We start from the raw sequence: 18,805 nt of genomic DNA, 5'->3' as shown, positions 1-18,805 counted from the left end.
GGTTTCCGTAAATAAATTCTTATCTCATTTTGCATTTTTCTCAACAATCAAATGCAAAAGTCAGTGTGTATAAGGGAGCACGAATTAACATGCGCGTGCACACAAACATGCAGTCACAAACACACGCTCGCGCAAAAGGGTTCATAGATGTGAACACGCTCGTGCACACGCACGAACACATCTGAGAAGACAGACATTGTGCACGTGAACTCGTATACACAAATAGATATTACACATCGGAATACCCAGGGAGCCAACGCAGCTTCTCGTCTAATCTCTCTATTATCAAGGACAACCGGCTGTGTTAACTTTGTGTTTTATGTCATTGAAGGTGGGTTTTGTTTATTTTTCTTTCGTTGAATATCAATTCATTGCAAAAGTTCGTTATGTACAAGACAGTCGAAGCACTTAGAGGGAGTGTGGTTCACAAAACCTAATCTTTACTGCAGCAGTATTGTAACAACTTGTCTTTTCGCGTGCATACATGTGTGTGTGTGTCGGTGAGGGGGAGGGGGCGACTGCTTGCATATGCATTTTTTACATTTTATTATGTGAATGTGTATGTTTTGAGTATGTAATCACGTGAGCCTGTTTAAATGAACAAGTTTTTGGCTGCTATGTTTTTTTTAATTTATAGAGAAAGAGGCGTACATTACAAAAAAAGTCGAACGAAAGAAGACTAGAGGCATAAATACCAGTTTATGTAAATTTTAATGCTTAAATCGTTTTAATGACACTTTGAGGTAGTCCGTCTACGGGATATTAGTGATTATTAGAGAATATAGTATTTGCTTAATTTTTATTTTGAGCTAATAACACTCGATCATTGTAGCCGAGTCAAAACATTTTGTACTGTGGTGTATAAATTATAATCTTTAACCATATATTTAAAAGGCTTTTATTGCCTGACCTATCATACATTTATAGAGGCATCATCTGTCATATAAATATCAATAATCACAACACTCAGCATTCCAAAGTCGTAAATTCATTTTTCATAAATGTGTGTCCTTTATTTTTTCAGGTCACTATAAGCTCGTATTTAAAAATAGTAAGACAAACACGTTCAGGTATTTGTTATCTTTGAATAATTTATAAAAATAAAATGTCATACAGCATTGTCATTTTATGTATGTATGATATATCAGTGTTGTGACCTTCCAGTCTAATCCTTGCAGCAGACACCAATTAATACATTTGTTGACTGTAAACATTGCAACGTGCGCACAAAATAAACAGTTGCTGTTTCTGCATGTCTGACACAAATGATTTCACTTGAGGAGAAAAAATTACTTTCTGTCATTTCGGAAAAATCAAAATTTAAATTGTTTTGGGACCGGTTTTACATTCCGCTGACTGTAGTCCAGTAAATGTCTTCCCCACGCTAAGTTATCTCCCCTATCCCAGTAGCAGGTTTACTGCCCCAGTGTTTACAAACTTTATTAAAAAGTTTATATTATTAAAAGGCAGTAATGTTAGCGACAAACTAGCACTGTTATCTTTTCTGCTTATAATGTTCAATACGGATTGTGTCAACAGGTCACATCAAAAGAGAAATGACAATTTATACCACCCCAAAGCAGTAAACATCGCGGCTTAATTATCAAAGGAAAAACAAATCGATCAGAGTTTGTTCTTTATTAGTATTAATAATGTTTTAGATATGAACAACTTTTTTTTTTCCACCCCAAACCATTTTAAGAGCAGGTATCGAATTTACATAAGACAGCAGCAGTGCATGAGTACCTAGCAAAGAACTAGGTCGCGAGCGAACTATTTTTAGCCACGCGCGCACTCCACAAACTTATGTAAACTTACATAAAAGGACCGGCTGGGTACATCGGCACTCACCTGTTTTCACGAACCAGTGACGATCGGGCGAGCCATTCGTTGTATCATTGCAGACACGAGCTCAGGTTGGTGATTTTAATCATGACTGTGCGCGTGCGTGTATATGCGTGTGGCTGAGAGCGAGTGCGCGTGCATTGTTATTACAGTTCCAAATTTCGCGAGATTTCCCAACTCACGCGACCGTGAAACAACGCAGTTGTTTACTGAGATCGAATCAAATTAGTGAAATTACAACCACGCAGCCTTTCGTGGTTTAGTTTTTTCATGGTTTTGATTTGAATTGATTTACAAAACCAATATTAACAGGATTTTCTTTATTTTTATTTTCTGGCACAAAATCCCAGACGACGTACGTAGCGCAGATTATACAATCTACAACTAGAACAAGAAAAATATGTCATTAATTCATAACAAATAAATTAATTATTTATCTGTTTTATCAAAATATGACCAAGAGTTTAGATTTGGTGTTTGTTTGTAGGGGTGGGGGATATATAAATAAGAAAAGCTACATAATACTCAAGTAGGAATAACAGGTACATTTGCTCAGCAAATTATTTTTCCTATATATTTGTGTCCAATGTAGATTCACTGTTAATTAATTTCTGAAATTTAAGTGATTATCAATAATTTTTCCATTTTTCTTCTCGTGAGAAATATAATAAGTATTTCAAACATATTAATGCCGATCTGTGCAAACATGTTCATATTGATCAATGAAAAACTATATAAATGATGATTGAGATATTTTGAGGCAAAGTCATTATTAAAAATTATGGCAGCGGATCTCTGTAGCCCTTTTTATGTCCATGTTGTGAATGTTTGATGTGTGTATTTATCAAAAAGGAAAAAAACAATTATGCATCCATGCTCATAGACTAATAACTTTGGATTTTGTGTCAAGATATTATTTGCTTAGTCCATCTGTAAGTTATAGATTTTGAATTCAACCACATTGTTTTATAAAATTTAATTTGTTTCAGATTACCTTTTGAGATGTGGATCCTGGATGAAAATAACTTAGCAATATGTGCCATTGTTACTGTGGCCATGCAAGTTATGTTCTTTTTAGTTGCTTGCACTTGTAAATTTGATAAAGTCACTGACTTTGCTGGTGGCACAAATTTTGTTGTTCTGGCTGTACTTACCTTCCTTCTGGGATATGTAAGTAAATTTGGGAGCATATCTAAATTAAATATCTAGACATTAATATTATATTATTTTAAAAGCTTTATATATATACTTCTAAACATACACAAAAGCATGCACCCTAAGTTTTAATGCAAACGCCATGAGAGCTTTAACTTCATTGCACCAATATGTCCATACTGAATAAGTTAATATGAAGATGATTAATTATACCTCCCCCCACCTCAACAAAACAAAGACAAAAAGAAAACAAAACAGTTTGCTGACAACAGACCAAGGGAGATTGAAGAAAGCTGATAGTTTAAGTAAGGTTGTCTCCCATTATCTAATTGCCTATAAAATTTAGAATTTCCTAAGTGCAAGTCAGTAAAGTTTTATTAAAAAAACTAAACTAAAGACATCAATATTAAAACATTAATAGAAATATGCATATAATAAATCTTGAGATATAATATCTGAATCATACTTCTTTTGGCTGGTTATCTAGAGGTTCATCTAAAACAATGGCATTCCTGTATGCTAGGATCAACTTGAACATGGCTTATTCAACATCTAGACTCTAGAGCTTTAGCTTAATCTCACAATCCTGTAAAGTTTGAAGTTGTCAATGTTTGTTTCTTTGTTCCTTCTGATAGAAAATGCACAATTTCTTTAGTATGAGGTTAGTTTGCAATGAGACATTTCTGTTTTGCAGACATTCCAATTTCGACAGATCATTATAACAGCCTGTGTTACAGTTTGGGGACTCCGTCTCTCAGGATATCTTTTGTACAGAATACTAAAAATTGGGACGGACAATCGCTTTGATGATAAACGTGAAAACTGTATGAAATTTGCAGTGTTTTGGATTTTTCAGGTTTGTGTGAGAATTATTTTTAGCTTGATCACCTGAAGGTGAACATAAATGTCATTACCTGCTGCAGCTGTTATTTTGCTATTAATTTGTAAGACAGTCTATGGTTCAAGTGTCAAAGAATGAGAAATATTTCTTGATGGATATAATGACAATTTTTGATAGTATAACGATGTGCTAATTTTTAACAGCCAGCACTATTAATAATTTACTTGATGGAGTCTGAAACATTTTGAGAAAATAAGTGTAACTCTGAAAAGAAATTTCAACATATCCATTTTAATTTTAATTTTTTAGTTATAGAATGAAGCATTTCTGTTCCAAACGAGCATTACTAAGATTTAAAAAAGGATGATATAAAAATCAGATTTTCAAGGAACACTATGCACTATGCAAGGTTTTTGTTAAAGCTTCATATGATATGGATATGGATATGAAGGCATGCTTTTTAAGGCTTTTTTTCTGGTTTACATTTCTTTTTCTGTTCATTCCAGGCAGTTTGGGTGTTCACAGTTAGTCTGCCTGTCATTTTTGTCAATGCTCCAGAAGGGCTTATGAGAAGAATGACTTCACTGTGCAAGATGGTATCGGTCTTGCCTTATTCTTGATTGGACTTTTGATTGAGACTGTTTCTGACATACAGAAATTTACATTCCGAAATGAGCCATCAAATAAAGGAAAGTGGTGTGATAAAGGTATCAATACATTTTTCGGGCTTTAAGATTCCACATGCTATATATTATTATGCTTTAAACAAGGGAAATAAACAGTAACAGTTACTAATATTTATTAATCACTTGTTTTTGTATCTTTGATCACTTAAGTCTTTCATGACAGATATTCATTGGGCAGTAATTAATTATTATAGTTATAGGAGCAATGCAATTTATATTTGCCATTTTTAAAATGCTAGGAGTCACTCATTACTTTCATGACAATGACATGGTCACTGCAGGTCTGTGGCGTGTGTCCCGGCATCCTAACTACTTTGGAGAGATCACTCTTGGTTTGGCATTTTCATCATAAGCACAAGTATTTTGAAAGGAGGCCAGTGGACTGCAGTGCTGAGCCCTGTTTTCACCATCACCATCCTCCTTTTTCTCTCAGGCATCCCACCTCTGGAGAAGAATGCCGATGAAGCGGTACAGGATGTAAGCAAAGCTCTATTCTCATTTTTCATTTTATCATCTGAATCAGTCATATATTTTACTGAACTTGTTCCATTTAATAATAGAGCTTTTTTATTATATTGAAACTGTTTAGAAATTTGTATTTATTCCAGAACATAATTTTATTTCTGTCACTTCTTTCCATTTGCTTATGATGTTAGACATTCTGAATATAATGTTTGTTAAATATTACAATGTTTCAAAGATATATTTTTATGCGACATTTCCTCTTGCAGGTAAAGAATGAATTATATAAATATTATTTTCATTAAAGATTCTCTCTCTCTGCTTGTTTAATTTGGTTAAAACATTTACATTTATGAGCTTTTGGTTTTTTTTTGTGCTGGTATTTTGCTCAATCCGAATGTTTAAATTTTATTTTCAGGAATAATTTATACCTTTCTTACAAAAGCCGAACAAGTCCTCTCATTCCTTTACCTACCTCCTTCTATGGTCTCCTACCATTATGCATGAAATGTGCTTTCTGCTGTGAGTTTCCATTTTACAACTATCTCAGCGAGGAAAACAAGCCATCAATCCCATCGCGGTTACAGAACAGCCCAGGGCCACTCCAGCTTACCAAGGGGCAGTGTAGAAAAAGTGTGTAAGCACCCATTGTAATCACTTCTAAATATTTTAAATTGCAAAACATCAGAAACAAATCTCATACCGAGACTGAAGTTATTTCATTGCTAAGATGTACAAGTCATTTGATTCTTAATATTTTAGGCAAGAATATTTGTTTTTTGTTTTTATTTGGCCTGAATAGATCTGATAGATGTTATCAAATCATAACTGAAATTAAAGGTATTCTTTCATATGTGTGTGTATATATATAAATAAAATATTTTGTAATATTTTAAATATCCCAGACGCTTCAAGCTAAAGCTGAGGCCCTGTCCCATACAAACACACAAGTTTACCATATGGAGATGTAACATGTTTTCAGTCACATATAGTCTTTGTATTACATAATAATTGTTAACAAAACCACCTGCCATCAAAACAATGTTGCATATAAATGAAGAAAAAATGAACAAGAGAAAGAAACTTAAAATCAACATGTTGCGTTTTTATCCGTATCACTAACAGCAAAGCAAACCGCCTGTGCTTACTACACACCAGGTACATACCATCAGCCCATAATCTGTACACATACCATTTGTACACTCTTTCTATATAGGTACTTCAGAGTATGCTGTCTACACACACATATGCATACTCTTAGTATGCCTCAACTAGATGACCACTATGAAACTACAAGGGCCCTCATTACCCTGCTAAATTTTTGTATTTTGTAGACCAGAGCTCTGGTTAGTATGAAGATGCTTTCTAGTATATTGTGAGAATTGTAGTTTTACTGGTATAATAAATATGATTAGCAGTATTACTGGTATGCTAAATATGATTACTAGTCTTTAAAGAATTTTCTGTGAATTGTTAATGTCTGAGACTACTGTACTAAGTCTTTCAAAAGAATAATCCCATTTGAGCAGTGTGTTTTGTACATGATGAATGGGTTTGTATTTGATGTCCACTGTAATAATGAAACCTTTCACTAAAAATTAAGTTTTTGCAGCCCTTTATGTGTGGGTGATGCTGACTTGCATGTGCATTGCTTCATTGCTATGTCTTTCATCCTTATAGTTCATGTAACTGTGTCACCTTATGTGTAATTTATTTTTAAAGTATGATTTAAAGAAATAAAACATATTTGGTGAGAAAGAAAAGACATTGTGTGAAATGCAGAAGAGAAAATAGTAGGCTGTGATGATGTGTGAAACATTAATAATGACCAACTTTTGCTCTGTGTGTGTTTAACACGATTGCTATCCATTTCCATCCTCCAACTATTTATTCAACAAAAAATAACAATAAAATTAAAAATGTGGTTACGATGACTGAGTCGCACCCAAAACCAAAGCTTTGGCTAAATAGAAAGCCGTTCTTAACCAGACAAACGCTTTAACTAAGTTTAGCAGAGTTTTTACACGGATATAAACTCTTTTGTCAAACTTGGTCAAAGGTTTCGTCTATGTGTCCTGTTAAGAAGCTCCTTAAAATCACAAATAATCGTGCTTGAAAGTAGACCTACATTCCTGTCCGACTGTCAAGATGTTCAGTTGCACAAACAAACGCACGAGGAGCTGATGCTGAACCGAGAACAAAGGTCCCGCATAGATAAGTAGTGTTGTTGCGGCTCGAATCTCCTTCACACTAGAGGTTTGCCCAGACATGCATCTTCACACTTCATGCACACCGGCTATCTCCAGTCTGATATCTATGTGCACGTTTCAAAATCTCTCCCTCACTTGAAAAGTAGACCTCTACAGCGGAAAAATATATTCTGGCGATGTGTTGTGTGTTAAACCGCCCTTGTCTCACCCTGGTGTAGACATTCAGTCTTCGCTTCTCCGAATTTCAACTCGCACAAGTATGCTTTCAGGTATCACCGTGGTTTTACAATCTTGTGGAAAAGATGCTTTGAATGACTTGTATAGTGTGTGTGTGTGTGTGTGTGTGTGAGAGAGAGTGTCATTTACCTTGGTATCATGCTTTGTTAAAGCAGCGTTTCATGCAGGCGAGGAGTTAGACACAGCAAAGCGGTAATTAATCTTTGCCACTTCAATATTTGAGAAATAATTCTAGTTATCCAATTTACCTTTCGATGTGTAGCATGTGAGAGGTCAGTCAAGGTTTGACACGCACACACATCGACACTGAGGGGGAAAATGCACAGAACAAGTTTGGTGAAGTACAAATACAAGTCTTCTCTCGGGTTTAACCCTCACAGACACAATAACCTCGCTTGCTGTTTATTGAGTCTCTGAATAGCAAGAGGGATGATGCCATGGAATCGAAACATTTACAGCACGTGCTCTCAGAGACATGAGATGTCTGCTGTGTCAACAGACGCCTGGCTACAGTCCGTTGGTATCGAGCAGAACTTTGTCAAGGGTCGCCGTCGGTTTGTCTTTCTAATCGAGAGATTGTTATCATAGTGCGCCGTTAGTTTGCCCTTGGTATTGAGCGATCATTATTTGCTGGGTTTTTTTGTGTGTGTGTTTGGACAGGGAAAATGCTGGGTCTGGAAGATAATTAGCAATTGTCCGTTGTCGTCATAATGAAACACATCCCACCAAGAGGACTGCAGAGATGGAGATTTGTAAATGGAGAGAAGAAAAGATAGATAAAACCCCCGAGAGAAATCAAGAATGTCAAGATATGAGATATTTAAAAGTAGAGCTACTAGATTAACACACACCCCCACACACGCATGTCAAAGCAAAGAAACAGTCAAAAACCTGATGTCAGCATAACGGACAAGTTGAGGTGGAGTGCGTCGGCAGTTAGATTCTGTTACTGTCAATACCATTAAATGATACAGGTCATCTGAGACAAAAAGAGATATGTCAAATGAGTCAATACTTGCTTTGCATTCTTTTTGTCAATTCATTTATTACTTTGTTTGTTTTCCTTGATTCATCTATTCAGTCCGTCACGAATATTGAAACTCCCAGTCTGCTACATTTACTGATCACATTATTTTCGGCTTTGCTTTTCAGGGTTTATTGAAACCTTAATACTGTTTGTCATTTCTGCCATGTACAATATTATGGGTGAGTATAATTAATTTTTAAAATTCTAATTAACGTTAAAGAGTTTCTAACATACGTGAACTGTGCCCAAACTGCTTCTGCTTTTCATAAGATATAATGAAATTGTGCATGCATGTGTATTTGTGTGTTTGTTTTGCGTTTGCTTTGTTTGTTTTGATGTACCCGGTTATGCCGTCACTTTTTCAGCCTCTCCCACTTCCTGCAATCAGTTGATGTTCGTGGAGCAGGACAAGCACGTGTTTCCTGATGTTGTCAACGAGAGCACGCAGGTCACTGGAGGCATCAGACATGCGTTGTAGAGTTCGTAACTCATCCATCACTGCTACTCGTTCTAAATCTCACGTACTCTCCTCATCCTATCACAGGTATAATTTTTGTTAAACCGAACTGGACAGGTAGCTATGAACGTTCAGTACAGATGCGGTTATTTTATTTGCGATGCTGGGTAGCATCATCAGTCCACCCAGCGGTATCTGACTCCATGAAGGATTGGGGAAAGTACATGTAGTTGGTTCGAGACAGAGGGTGTAGCTGAGAGAGGAATTTTACAACTAAGTTTACATTAATTTACATTGTTGCCTTGCTTCAGAGGAGTAAATTGCACTCTGGACTCCGTGCACGTAGGCAACGACAACCTGGCCATCGGGCGAGAGATGACCACATCATACAAGTTCTGTCAAGAAGTGCAGGCATCGAAATTGTCTCCCGCTACAATTACCTGTGGGTAGTCGTCCAATTTTCCTTCCCACCTCTACACCTGCAGATGGACGTGACGGCCCAACCACAGGTAACATGATTAATGAAGTTCGAGCCAGAGACAATGACCAGATTTGTTCCTTTATTCGGGCACTATCAAGGGCACTAACAAGGGCACTAACAAGGGCACTAACAAGGTCACTCTGGTTTCTCCATGGTTAGGTCTACCACTAATTCACTCACAACATCAGTGTCACGAAATATTTTACAAGTTTACAGCTTATTTTAAGTATCAGGGGCTTGATGTTTCTAGTGAAGTGGGAGATAAAAATTGCTGTGGTGCTATCCGTGTGACCATCTTTCTCACCTGCTTATCTTTTCTTTCTTTCTCTACTACCCTGTCGCTATATAGTTGCTCTCCCTTCCTCCTGTTCTCTGTCTTTTCCTTCGTTTCCCTCAACATCTCTCTACATCACCTCCCTTTTCTCTCATGTCAGTACCATATAAAATTGCGATGTTGTAAAGATTTTATTTGTGTTGAAGAGGTAAGTCACAATGTCTTCTGGGTAGAGCAGTACCCAGTTCTTTCTTTTTATAGCCACCTGTAACATATTGCAAGTAAACGCGCTCCGGAAAGCACCTCAAGTAGAGACTGTACCAGTCCCTCGTAATCCTGTTTCATGGACGTGGAAGTGGACACTTCTTGCTGACACAGAGAGGAGAATACAGAAATTCAATAATAAAAGCGGCTGCTCTTGATGTTTAAAGGGGAACATAAAACCACTGTGTACATTGCACGGTTCCTCCCTCATAGAACACCTGGAACAGCTTTTCGCAATTGTCAAGCGGCGCAAGGTGGTCTGGTTTTGCCTTGTGACCTAGCACAACACTTTGTTTAAAACCACTTATCAGAATAATTTTGAGGCCTGCTCACCACCGCCCGACAGGACTAACTGGACACTTGTCACAATCTGCATTTCTGCAGCTGTCCCTCCCCTTCCCCTCTCTCCAATGATCGGCTCCTATAGACTAGCACAACCGTTCATCAATTGGTACCAATCAAGGAATCAATTAATAAATGAAGAAAGGAAAAAACTGGAATGAAAGGAGTGAGTCCTACCAAAGTTGATGGGAATCTGACAAACGATATGAGTTTGGGTTTTATTAGGCTTCAACCACCGTACTACATGCGCGTAGCCACACTATGCTTTTTTTACAAATAATATTTGCATGGGTTTGGCAAAAAGAGATCAGTCACTGAGCAAGGATTATTTTCTTTGTGTGTTGTAGTCGAGTGTGATGCTGCGCACGTGCATTGCTCTCCGGTGCAGTGTGTGCCACGTGACCGTATTTGTGACGGTCGGGTGGACTGCCGCAACGGGCGTGATGAATACTGCCTTCGGTTGAATCAAGGTCAGTGTACTTCATTAAACGACTTTTCAGACCAATACTTTTAGCACTCTGCAACTGCATCCAAGCTCGGAGGTATGGGCACTAGCTACTTCGATGATGGTTTTGAGCAGCTTATGCCCCCTCCACTCCTTATTCCCCCTACCACCCACCCCCCGTTCCAATAAGATAATGTAAGGAAGAGATGGACACCGCCTGACAACAAAGCTGATCTTGAGAAAAGTATCTATTTCAAAAAAAACATGCAGTTGACGACAGAAGTAAGATAAAGTAAGAACAAATCATAACAAAAATCTTTTTAAACATGTCAAAAGATGAGTCCGAGGAATTGAGATGTTCCTTCTTTGTTGAATTTACGATCATCTAGTGGACGCACCGCGAGAGGGCGACACATGTTTCCGTTGCGGGGACGGGACTTGCGTGTTACCCAAAGCCCCGAGGTACAGTGAGCAGTGGGAGATACCCCTGTGGTTTCTTTGTGACGGGGTGAAGCATTGCTTGGACGGATGGGATGAAAGGAAAGGTATGTGTCTTTTTAACACACACACACAGAGTGAGTAAACATGTAGCTCATTTTTGTGATAGTTGATGAGCAACTTTTCCAGTTTTTCTTTTAATTAACACAAAGGTCAATAAAATTGACTTGTTGACAGATGTGTGCTACCGTAGACAAGGTCGAGTGTCGGCGGTATTCGAATGCGTGCCGAACGACTTGCCCCCTGATGTCAACATGTCGGCGCTGCTGTGGACAGTCCTGAGGTGCGACGGCCGCCAGGACTGCCGAGACGGGGTGGACGAGACAGGCTGCAAGAATTCGGCAGGTAAAGACAAGATGGTCCCCCCCTCACTCTCTCTCACACACACACACAGACACAGACACACCCACAGACACAAAGTCATGCACACATCGACTTATTTATGTACTACACACATATCCTACACAACTGTATTTAATTAAACTATTCCAAGATATTAATGGCAAAATTTCCTTGTTTCTTTGTCCACACATAAGCTGGACTTTCCGAGCAACTGCACTTCGACCCACTGACCGCGTGCCTTATAGCAGCTTTACTCATCACAGTCTGTGGAGGATTTGTGTTTATCACCAGACGAGGTGAGCGTCTTGGTGGTCATTTGACAGTAGACTGCTCCCTCGCCCTCAGACCAAAATATTAAATTAAAATTAACCAAATTAATTGTTTTACTTATGTCTACCGGAAGATGTTATGAACCTGATTAATGTATACTTACTTTATATTTTTGAACGAACAAATAAATAAATGATTAAATGAATGAATGAATTTTGCAGTTCGACAAAGAGCATCACAAGTCACCAAAGAGACTTGCGGAGATGACCACAGCGACTGCCTAGCAGGATCCAAGAGAAGAAGTAGTGTGGTTAAGGTCACAGGTCACAGATGAAGAGCAAGACACACCTCATGCAGACATCATCACATTGACGGCAGTCTGATGTATCAACAGCAGAAATAAACAACACGAGAGCAAGTGAATGAGACAAACTCGTATCAGTGTGCAAGCATGCAGGTGTTGCAAAAATTGCCGAAACTTTACACCTCGCTTCATGCATTCGCTTGCCAGTTAAAAAAAAAAATTACCGAATCATATACAGAATTAAATTGGGAAGAATAACAAAGATGTTTGAAAGGTTGAATAATATTATGCTTTGTGTAACTGTGCAGGTTTCAAAAAAAAAAAAAAAAGTTTCAAAAATATATGGGAGGTAACTTTGCTGCAGCAGAGTATCTCGGCAATAGCTAGTTACTTCCCTTAGTCACTGAGCAAATTTTTTTTCTGCAGCGTTCAGGTGGATTTAAACAAATAATTGGCACATTTCTCACTCGCTTTTTCTATGTAATATATACGTATTCGGTCATACACAAGACATAGAAAGGATAATGTACTCTCGTAATATTTTCACTGTTCCTACTTTTTGTAGAAAACTTCGTCGTTTTGAGCTACACGAACGTGCAGAATCATGTATGGTAATTACCTTGTCCCTCTGTTTTCTGACTCGTTCTGTTCTGTCTGTACAGAACTCGTGCCTGCCTGAATGTGTGTCTGTCTGTCGATGGTTTAATCAGTGGATCCTCCATATTCCTGTTATCTTTATGTGATTTGGCTCTTAAGCGACGGCTGTTCACACAGACATTTCCCTAGTAGCAGAAAATTCCAATTTTACTAATGATTTATAGTTAATTTAAATGCAGACCAAAAACAAACAAAAAAGAAAGAAAGAAAAAAAAAACCAAACAAACCAGTGAAAAAAAACAACCCAGAACTATTACCTAAAATTAATCAGCAATCAACCAACCATCCCAACCACCTCCGACAACCTGTCAATCCCTATCTACCTCTCTACAGGACACACCTTGCGACTATACGAGTTTCTCACAAGGGACAAAAATCGACACTCATTAAACATCGCTTAAATATGCATGCAGTCATTATATTAATTGCTGTATCGGGAAGAGATTTTGGAAAATCCTGTGTCGGTTGTAAAAATATGAACGGGGAGGGAGGGGAGATACATAGATTGTTGCACGATGGTTTTAGCCGCAAGATTAAAGCGGAGATATGAGGAACAAAGCAGTGCAATCAATAACAAGCAGCAAAAACTGAACGTTAGAAGAAAGAAAAGACCTTGGTGACGTCACACCCTTCACGTGCTATCTCCATGGAGATGGTATGGCATTTTTATCATTTTTGAGTGATATTGTTATAGACTAGGTCTCCAAGCCCATTGAAGCTAGGTACTCAAGTCTTCTTCGCTTTATTAAACTAAATGAGTTTTGTACTGTCGTTGTTTTTGTTGTTTTCTTTGTAAGTCAAAGAAAATGATTAGGTACACAAATAAAATAAGTAGTCTTCTCTTTCCGAGGAGTAGGCGAGTTTCATCAACTCTCAAGAAAGTTTAAGGTACTAAACTGACTTTTATGTAAGGAAATTGAACTTTTGTGGGGAAAAAACCCAAACAAACTACTGGATGACAAAACAAAGAAAGAAAGAAACAAACAAACACACACACACAATGCATTCTTTTTCACACACTCTCTGTGTGTGAAATCGAAATCTGTTTGCAAATCGAAGAATTCATCACTTACAGACACTCACCTAAGAACTCAGACGAGCCACTGAAAACAAAACCCATTGTGTAGGTGACGCAGGCTTGTCTTCATTGTCTCCCCCTCTCTCTATCTTCCGCTCTGCTTCTTTTGTCTTCTAGAGTACACTTGAATCGAAAACCAATTTTTGAGCTCGGCCATGCACGTCACATATCTTAATTAATCAGACAATTTAACCCCTCGTACTCTTGTTCTTCACGATCTCAACTCAGGAGCTGCTGTTACCGAAATCCCTTTACGGGCAGGAACTGGAGCAAACTGCTTATTAGGAAAAAAAAGAACTATGTGAGAAGCCACGATCGTTGCTTAACACATTTTTTACCACCATGTACGACAGTTATTAAATGATTGTTTCTACTTTCATGGCTGCATATAGCATTACAGAAGTAAGTTTTCCACATGCAAAAGTACAGCTCAGGCAAACTATTTCTTTCTGTTCTGGTCAGTCTTACCGAATCTTTTCAGTCAACACTTGTAAAGATTGTGCTGCGTTCTGCCAGCAGGACAGTCGTCATCATGATAACTGTCCCAAACACTGAAGTTCACACCTGAGTCCTCAGCTCACCTGTCCAATCAAACACCGGCGTGTCGTCAAGAGCGCTAACCCTTCCTCAGATGATTAGATTATGAAATCAGTGGCCATTACTCATCATCGCTAATTTGTGTAGCCACTTCCAAGCTGTCTAGATATTCAAGTTTAGCATTTTTTCTCGAGGTTCGGCAGCTACTCAATATTTGTTGCCAGAAAACTCGCGCGGATCCATTTATTTCTGAGCAGAAGTTCTTCATCGATAGGAATGCTTTTTGTTGTTTCTTTCCAAGAGTTTCCAACCACGTTTCTTAGATAATGTCAAAGAGTTTAAATTAAGGAGATCGATTTTCCTATTACCACGCACAGAAAAAGGACCTGTGATCTTTTCTGGTTTCGATCAGTGGGTTGTCCCCCTTTGATATAAATTTGGAGCTCTAAAAATGGATATTTTTCTCTTCTATTCTTCTGTTACTCATTGTCTTTTATTTTAACAAATATTACTGACCTACAGAAAGGACAGAGGAAGATTAATTTTTTTACTCAGCTCGTTTAAAGCCAAATAATACTGTTTTTACTTTGCAAAAAATATTTAAAAAGTATAAGCCATAGCTAAAGACTCGGTAATCCTCTCAAAATGTAAGACAGGTCAGGTCACATGTATTTGCCAGGAGGTCACGTGTGCAGACGTCAGCTAACACTCGACACGTAACAAACTTATCAAAATTTTTATTTGTGTGGTAAAGCAACAGTGAGGTCTAAAATATAATGCGGTTTTAACAACGATAATCAGATATAAGTATTTTGCATCTGGTGAATTATCTTCTAAAAATGTTTAGCTCTTTAAGATCACGTGAAGAAATAGACTGAGAGTCTGTTTGATGAAGTTCGTATTCCAGCAGCTGTCTAGCTATGCACGTCACATTCTATAATTAGCTCAGTTACAAGCACACGGTCACAGGGAAGTAGAATTATGCAAATGAGTCAGTTTGGGTCACAGAGTGTATCATCACATGAATGATTACCAAAACGCGTTTTTCTCCACCCGAAATGCCAACCAGCCAGGCGGGTCGGTTGGCAATCCTCAGATTCTCACACCTCAATGCAAACATCAACACACGGTTGTGAAAGAAGAGATGAAAAGTTAATTACATTTCTATGTTTAAAAAAAAAAAACAACTAAAGCACCCCAAACTGTTCACGGTGAAGATATGCAAGAACTGAAAAAAATTTAAAGGGGTGAAGGGATCGAAACGAGGTGACACTCGTACTCTATATGGTAATACTATTCAGTGCTGCAGAAAACAACACCTACTTAGTTTAACACAAACAAAAAAACCAAAAAGAAAACCCCACAGGAACATAAAAGTCAGGCTTGCTTGGTTTCACCAGTTTACCATTTCTCTACAAAAATAATGGTCTATTTAAAAAAAAAACTGAGCATGTTTAGCATGAGAGCTGAAAGGAAACTACACAAAGATGGCTGCATGAATCCGTGGACATGCTGCCAGCGTCCTTCTCTCTCAATGTCCCACTGTTTAAAATTCACGTGTATTGTCCTCAAAGAGGTGTGAGACTTGTTTTCACTCAAACTTCCACAGTTTCTGTAAGTTGTTCAAGTTGTAACACTTGGCCTTGCGTCTCCGACAGCGGCAATAACTCAGGGGCAGAGGACAAGTCCTTGACACTGAGGTCAAGATCAGTCTCTTGCTCTTCTTCCTCGGTGATGCCATGATGGCGGGGCGTCTTCCCGCTCAGTTTTTCTGGCAGCAGGGTTTGCCTGCGTCCTGTCTTCGAGAAGCTCGGATAATAACTAAAAAAAAGTCGAATTGTATTAAAATATGTATGTATAACTTATTCAGGATGTCTCTTTGCTTTGTGGTTGTTGAGAGTGGGGTTAGCTTTCTTTGACAAGGTTGAAAAATAAACGGAAGACTTTTTTTACCTTATTTTTACATAAAATACCCCACCACCACCCGTGGTCCGTTGAGTGCAGCCTTGATAACATAATGTCGCGATACACAATCATGACGTCACGGTTGTGTCTTCTCATATTTCACTTACAATTTTGAGAGATAGATTATATCATACTTTGCTTATTTCAGTCCTTTCAGAGAATAAAACATCTACATTGGGGGTTTATACCCTGTGTAAGTGGGGCGAAATATCTTAATGGTCTTGCTTACCTGACGGGCAGGTCTTCGTAGTTGTCCATCGTTGCTTCATCTTCGGAAATGGTGCTCACGGCGCTGTCCCGGCTCAGACGACCTTTGCGCACGCGCTGCTGCAGGACGAACAACTTGACGGCCGCCTGGTGCAGCCTCTGTGTGACTTTCTTGTCCTCCCCTCTGTCACAACACATGTAACATTCCTGTCACGTGATTTTGAGAAAGTAGCAAGAGCATCGATTGAGAGAAGATTAGGGAATTCATGGTGGACAGTTCACAGGATCAGCGTTTGACGTAGCTTGAAAATGTTAACGCAGTGGCAAAAGAATAAAATGAAGAACAAAAAATAAACAAAACATATTTAATATAAAAATATAAGAATAAAAAAAACTAACGAGCAAACAGTACACAAAACATTACGTAAGACAAGAAACCAGCCAAGTGCATGTGCTACCGGATTTCTCGATATTTTTTTTTCAAATAATGATTAATTTATTTTCTCTTCCTCTGAACTGCGCTCAGATTCAAATTTCTTTTCTGTTGATAACTTTGATGTCTTTCGTGCTAGGAAATATTTTTATTTGTGCTTTTACAAATGGTTAATGGATACAAAGATTTTAGTAGCCCAACCTGGCATTTTTCTCTCTTTTCTGTTGCATTATATCCATTTAAATTAGGAAGGAAGGGATCGGAATTCATTTAGAAGGTGGACGGAATGCAAAAGTACGAAAGACATCAAACTCATCGACTGCAGGTCTACTCACCGTAGAGTTGTCACACTGCCCTTGCGCCTCGGGTCGTCAAACATGTCCATAGACGACTCCTTTGTCTGATATGCCGAGTCGCTGTATTTTTTCCCCACATGTGGATAAGTAGTTGTCACCTCCTCGTGCAGGGTGCTGGGGGCGGAAGGCGTGGTCTGGCGGCTGGCAGCAGACGATAGCGCAGAATCCGTGTCGGTAACCGAGAGATGAGTCGATGCCTCGGACACTTTAGTGCGAACGCTCTCGGAACTCCCCGAGGAGAGCTCGGCATCAGGCACAGCACATGGAACAGATTTGTTTGGATTGGACACTGTAGACGCCAGCACGCGTGACCCAGCACGTACATCGCGCGTGGGCAGGTCGTCGTTGGTCTCTGACGAGGGCGATCTGGCAGGTGACACGTGGTTCGAAACTGTCCGCGACCTCGTCCTGTGCTTGGACCTCAAGTTGTCAGCGTACACGATGACATTGCATTTCGGAGTCGGCTCGGACACCGTCAAAAACTCCCGACTGTGGCAGTCAGCAGCGCCACCTGAACTGCTTTCAACGGCAACCACTTGCAGCGTGTCTTCAGAGTCGCCACTGCTGTGTCCAATGAACTTGAGGGAGTTTTTCCGCGTAGAAACGCTGCTTTCCAAAGAGTTTGTCCAAGAGTCCGAGAAAAATCGTGGATCCTCGTTGGACTGTGTGTCGTCCAGATCCACTTCCTGGCTGAAAAATTTCATAAACAGTTCCTTTTTTGTGAAGTCCATTTCTTTTTCACTTCGACTCGACCCCAAGGCGTCCAAGCCATGATGTCGTTGTAATGAAACGCTCCATTGGCTCTTCTGGTCTCGTTTGGCTGTCTCGTGTTGGATCCACCTTTGAGAACTCTTGTCACTCTCGCTGCTGGAGTCCTTGGACAGTGTGAGCTTGTGCTCTAGGCGTTCAGAAGGTTCAGAGTGCCAAGAGCGTGAGTGTTTGGACAATCTGTTGGAGTCGATGCTTTGATTCCAGTAGTTGAGAGAGGATAAGCTCTCGCGGTCCTTCGCCAACCTTCGCGCCTTGCGGTCGCAGCTTCGTTGTTCTCTCAACATTTTGTCCTTTGACCTGGCCTTGATGTGCCTGTGCGACACGTGGCTCCTGTGGCGGAGGGAGTGGGAGGAGTGGGTGTTGCAGTCTTTACACCAACATGTTTCTAAAACATCCTCGCTTCTCGCCCGCACCTGCATGTGAGGGACTTGTTGGTTCAAAAGGTCCACGCTGGAATGCTTACGGATGGTCCGGCTCCCGCATTCGGACCTTTTTTCAGGTATGTGGGCGTGACCAGAGTGCTTTCTCCTCGTTGAAACTTCTCGCGCCTCTCATTGGCTGCACGGCCTTGCTCATGGCAGTGGCTTCGAGGCTGTGAAGGTACTGCTGACTGCGAACATCGTCATGAACGCGTCCGCTGCTGGATTTTCTTCTTTCAGAA

At 39.3% G+C, this 18,805-nt stretch overlaps 3 protein-coding genes across 3 annotated transcripts; 2 read left to right on the top strand and 1 right to left on the bottom strand.

The window, feature by feature from the left end:
- Positions 1 to 2,342: 2,342 nt before the first annotated feature.
- LOC112577002 lies at positions 2,343 to 5,546 on the top strand. The gene is given in 8 exon segments (XM_025259913.1): positions 2,343 to 2,374; positions 2,835 to 3,015; positions 3,695 to 3,856; positions 4,348 to 4,414; positions 4,417 to 4,548; positions 4,809 to 4,853; positions 4,856 to 5,004; positions 5,408 to 5,546. Coding segments are annotated over 7 exon segments (729 nt in total). The 5' UTR covers positions 2,343 to 2,374; positions 2,835 to 2,847; the 3' UTR covers positions 5,414 to 5,546.
- A 3,688-nt stretch (positions 5,547 to 9,234) lies between these two features.
- On the top strand, positions 9,235 to 12,996 carry LOC112577003 (low-density lipoprotein receptor-like). The gene is made up of 6 exons (XM_025259914.1): positions 9,235 to 9,428; positions 10,627 to 10,751; positions 11,116 to 11,271; positions 11,402 to 11,569; positions 11,761 to 11,862; positions 12,058 to 12,996. Exons 1-6 carry the CDS (start codon positions 9,406 to 9,408, stop codon positions 12,168 to 12,170), a joined length of 687 nt encoding a protein of 228 aa, XP_025115699.1. The 5' UTR covers positions 9,235 to 9,405; the 3' UTR covers positions 12,171 to 12,996.
- A 2,940-nt stretch (positions 12,997 to 15,936) lies between these two features.
- LOC112553459 lies at positions 15,937 to 18,595 on the bottom strand. Its single transcript, XM_025220679.1, has 3 exons — positions 17,353 to 18,595; positions 16,607 to 16,768; positions 15,937 to 16,233 (listed from the first exon to the last, which is right to left on the bottom strand). Exons 1-3 carry the CDS (start codon positions 18,561 to 18,563, stop codon positions 16,008 to 16,010), a joined length of 1,599 nt encoding a protein of 532 aa, XP_025076464.1. The 5' UTR covers positions 18,564 to 18,595; the 3' UTR covers positions 15,937 to 16,007.
- Between the last annotated feature and the right edge of the window lie 210 nt (positions 18,596 to 18,805).

Source organism: Pomacea canaliculata, linkage group LG12 (genome assembly GCF_003073045.1).
Source record: "Pomacea canaliculata isolate SZHN2017 linkage group LG12, ASM307304v1, whole genome shotgun sequence".
Classification (NCBI taxonomy): Eukaryota; Metazoa; Mollusca; class Gastropoda; order Architaenioglossa; family Ampullariidae; genus Pomacea; species Pomacea canaliculata.
This window is presented reverse-complemented; position numbering and strand designations above follow the sequence as displayed.

Coding starts and splice junctions, on each gene's coding strand:
- LOC112577003 (XM_025259914.1), top strand. CDS start 9,406: ATGGACGTGACGGCCCAACCACA. Junction 9,429..10,626: donor GACGTGACGGCCCAACCACA/GGTAACATGATT, acceptor TTTGTGTGTTGT/AGTCGAGTGTGATGCTGCGC. Junction 11,272..11,401: donor CGGATGGGATGAAAGGAAAG/GTATGTGTCTTT, acceptor ACTTGTTGACAG/ATGTGTGCTACCGTAGACAA.
- LOC112553459 (XM_025220679.1), bottom strand. CDS start 18,563: ATGCAGGTGCGGGCGAGAAGCGAGGATGTTTTAGAAACATGTTGGTGT. Junction 16,769..17,352: donor GGCAGTGTGACAACTCTACG/GTGAGTAGACCT, acceptor GTGTTGTGACAG/AGGGGAGGACAAGAAAGTCA. Junction 16,234..16,606: donor TACGAAGACCTGCCCGTCAG/GTAAGCAAGACC, acceptor ACTTTTTTTTAG/TTATTATCCGAGCTTCTCGA.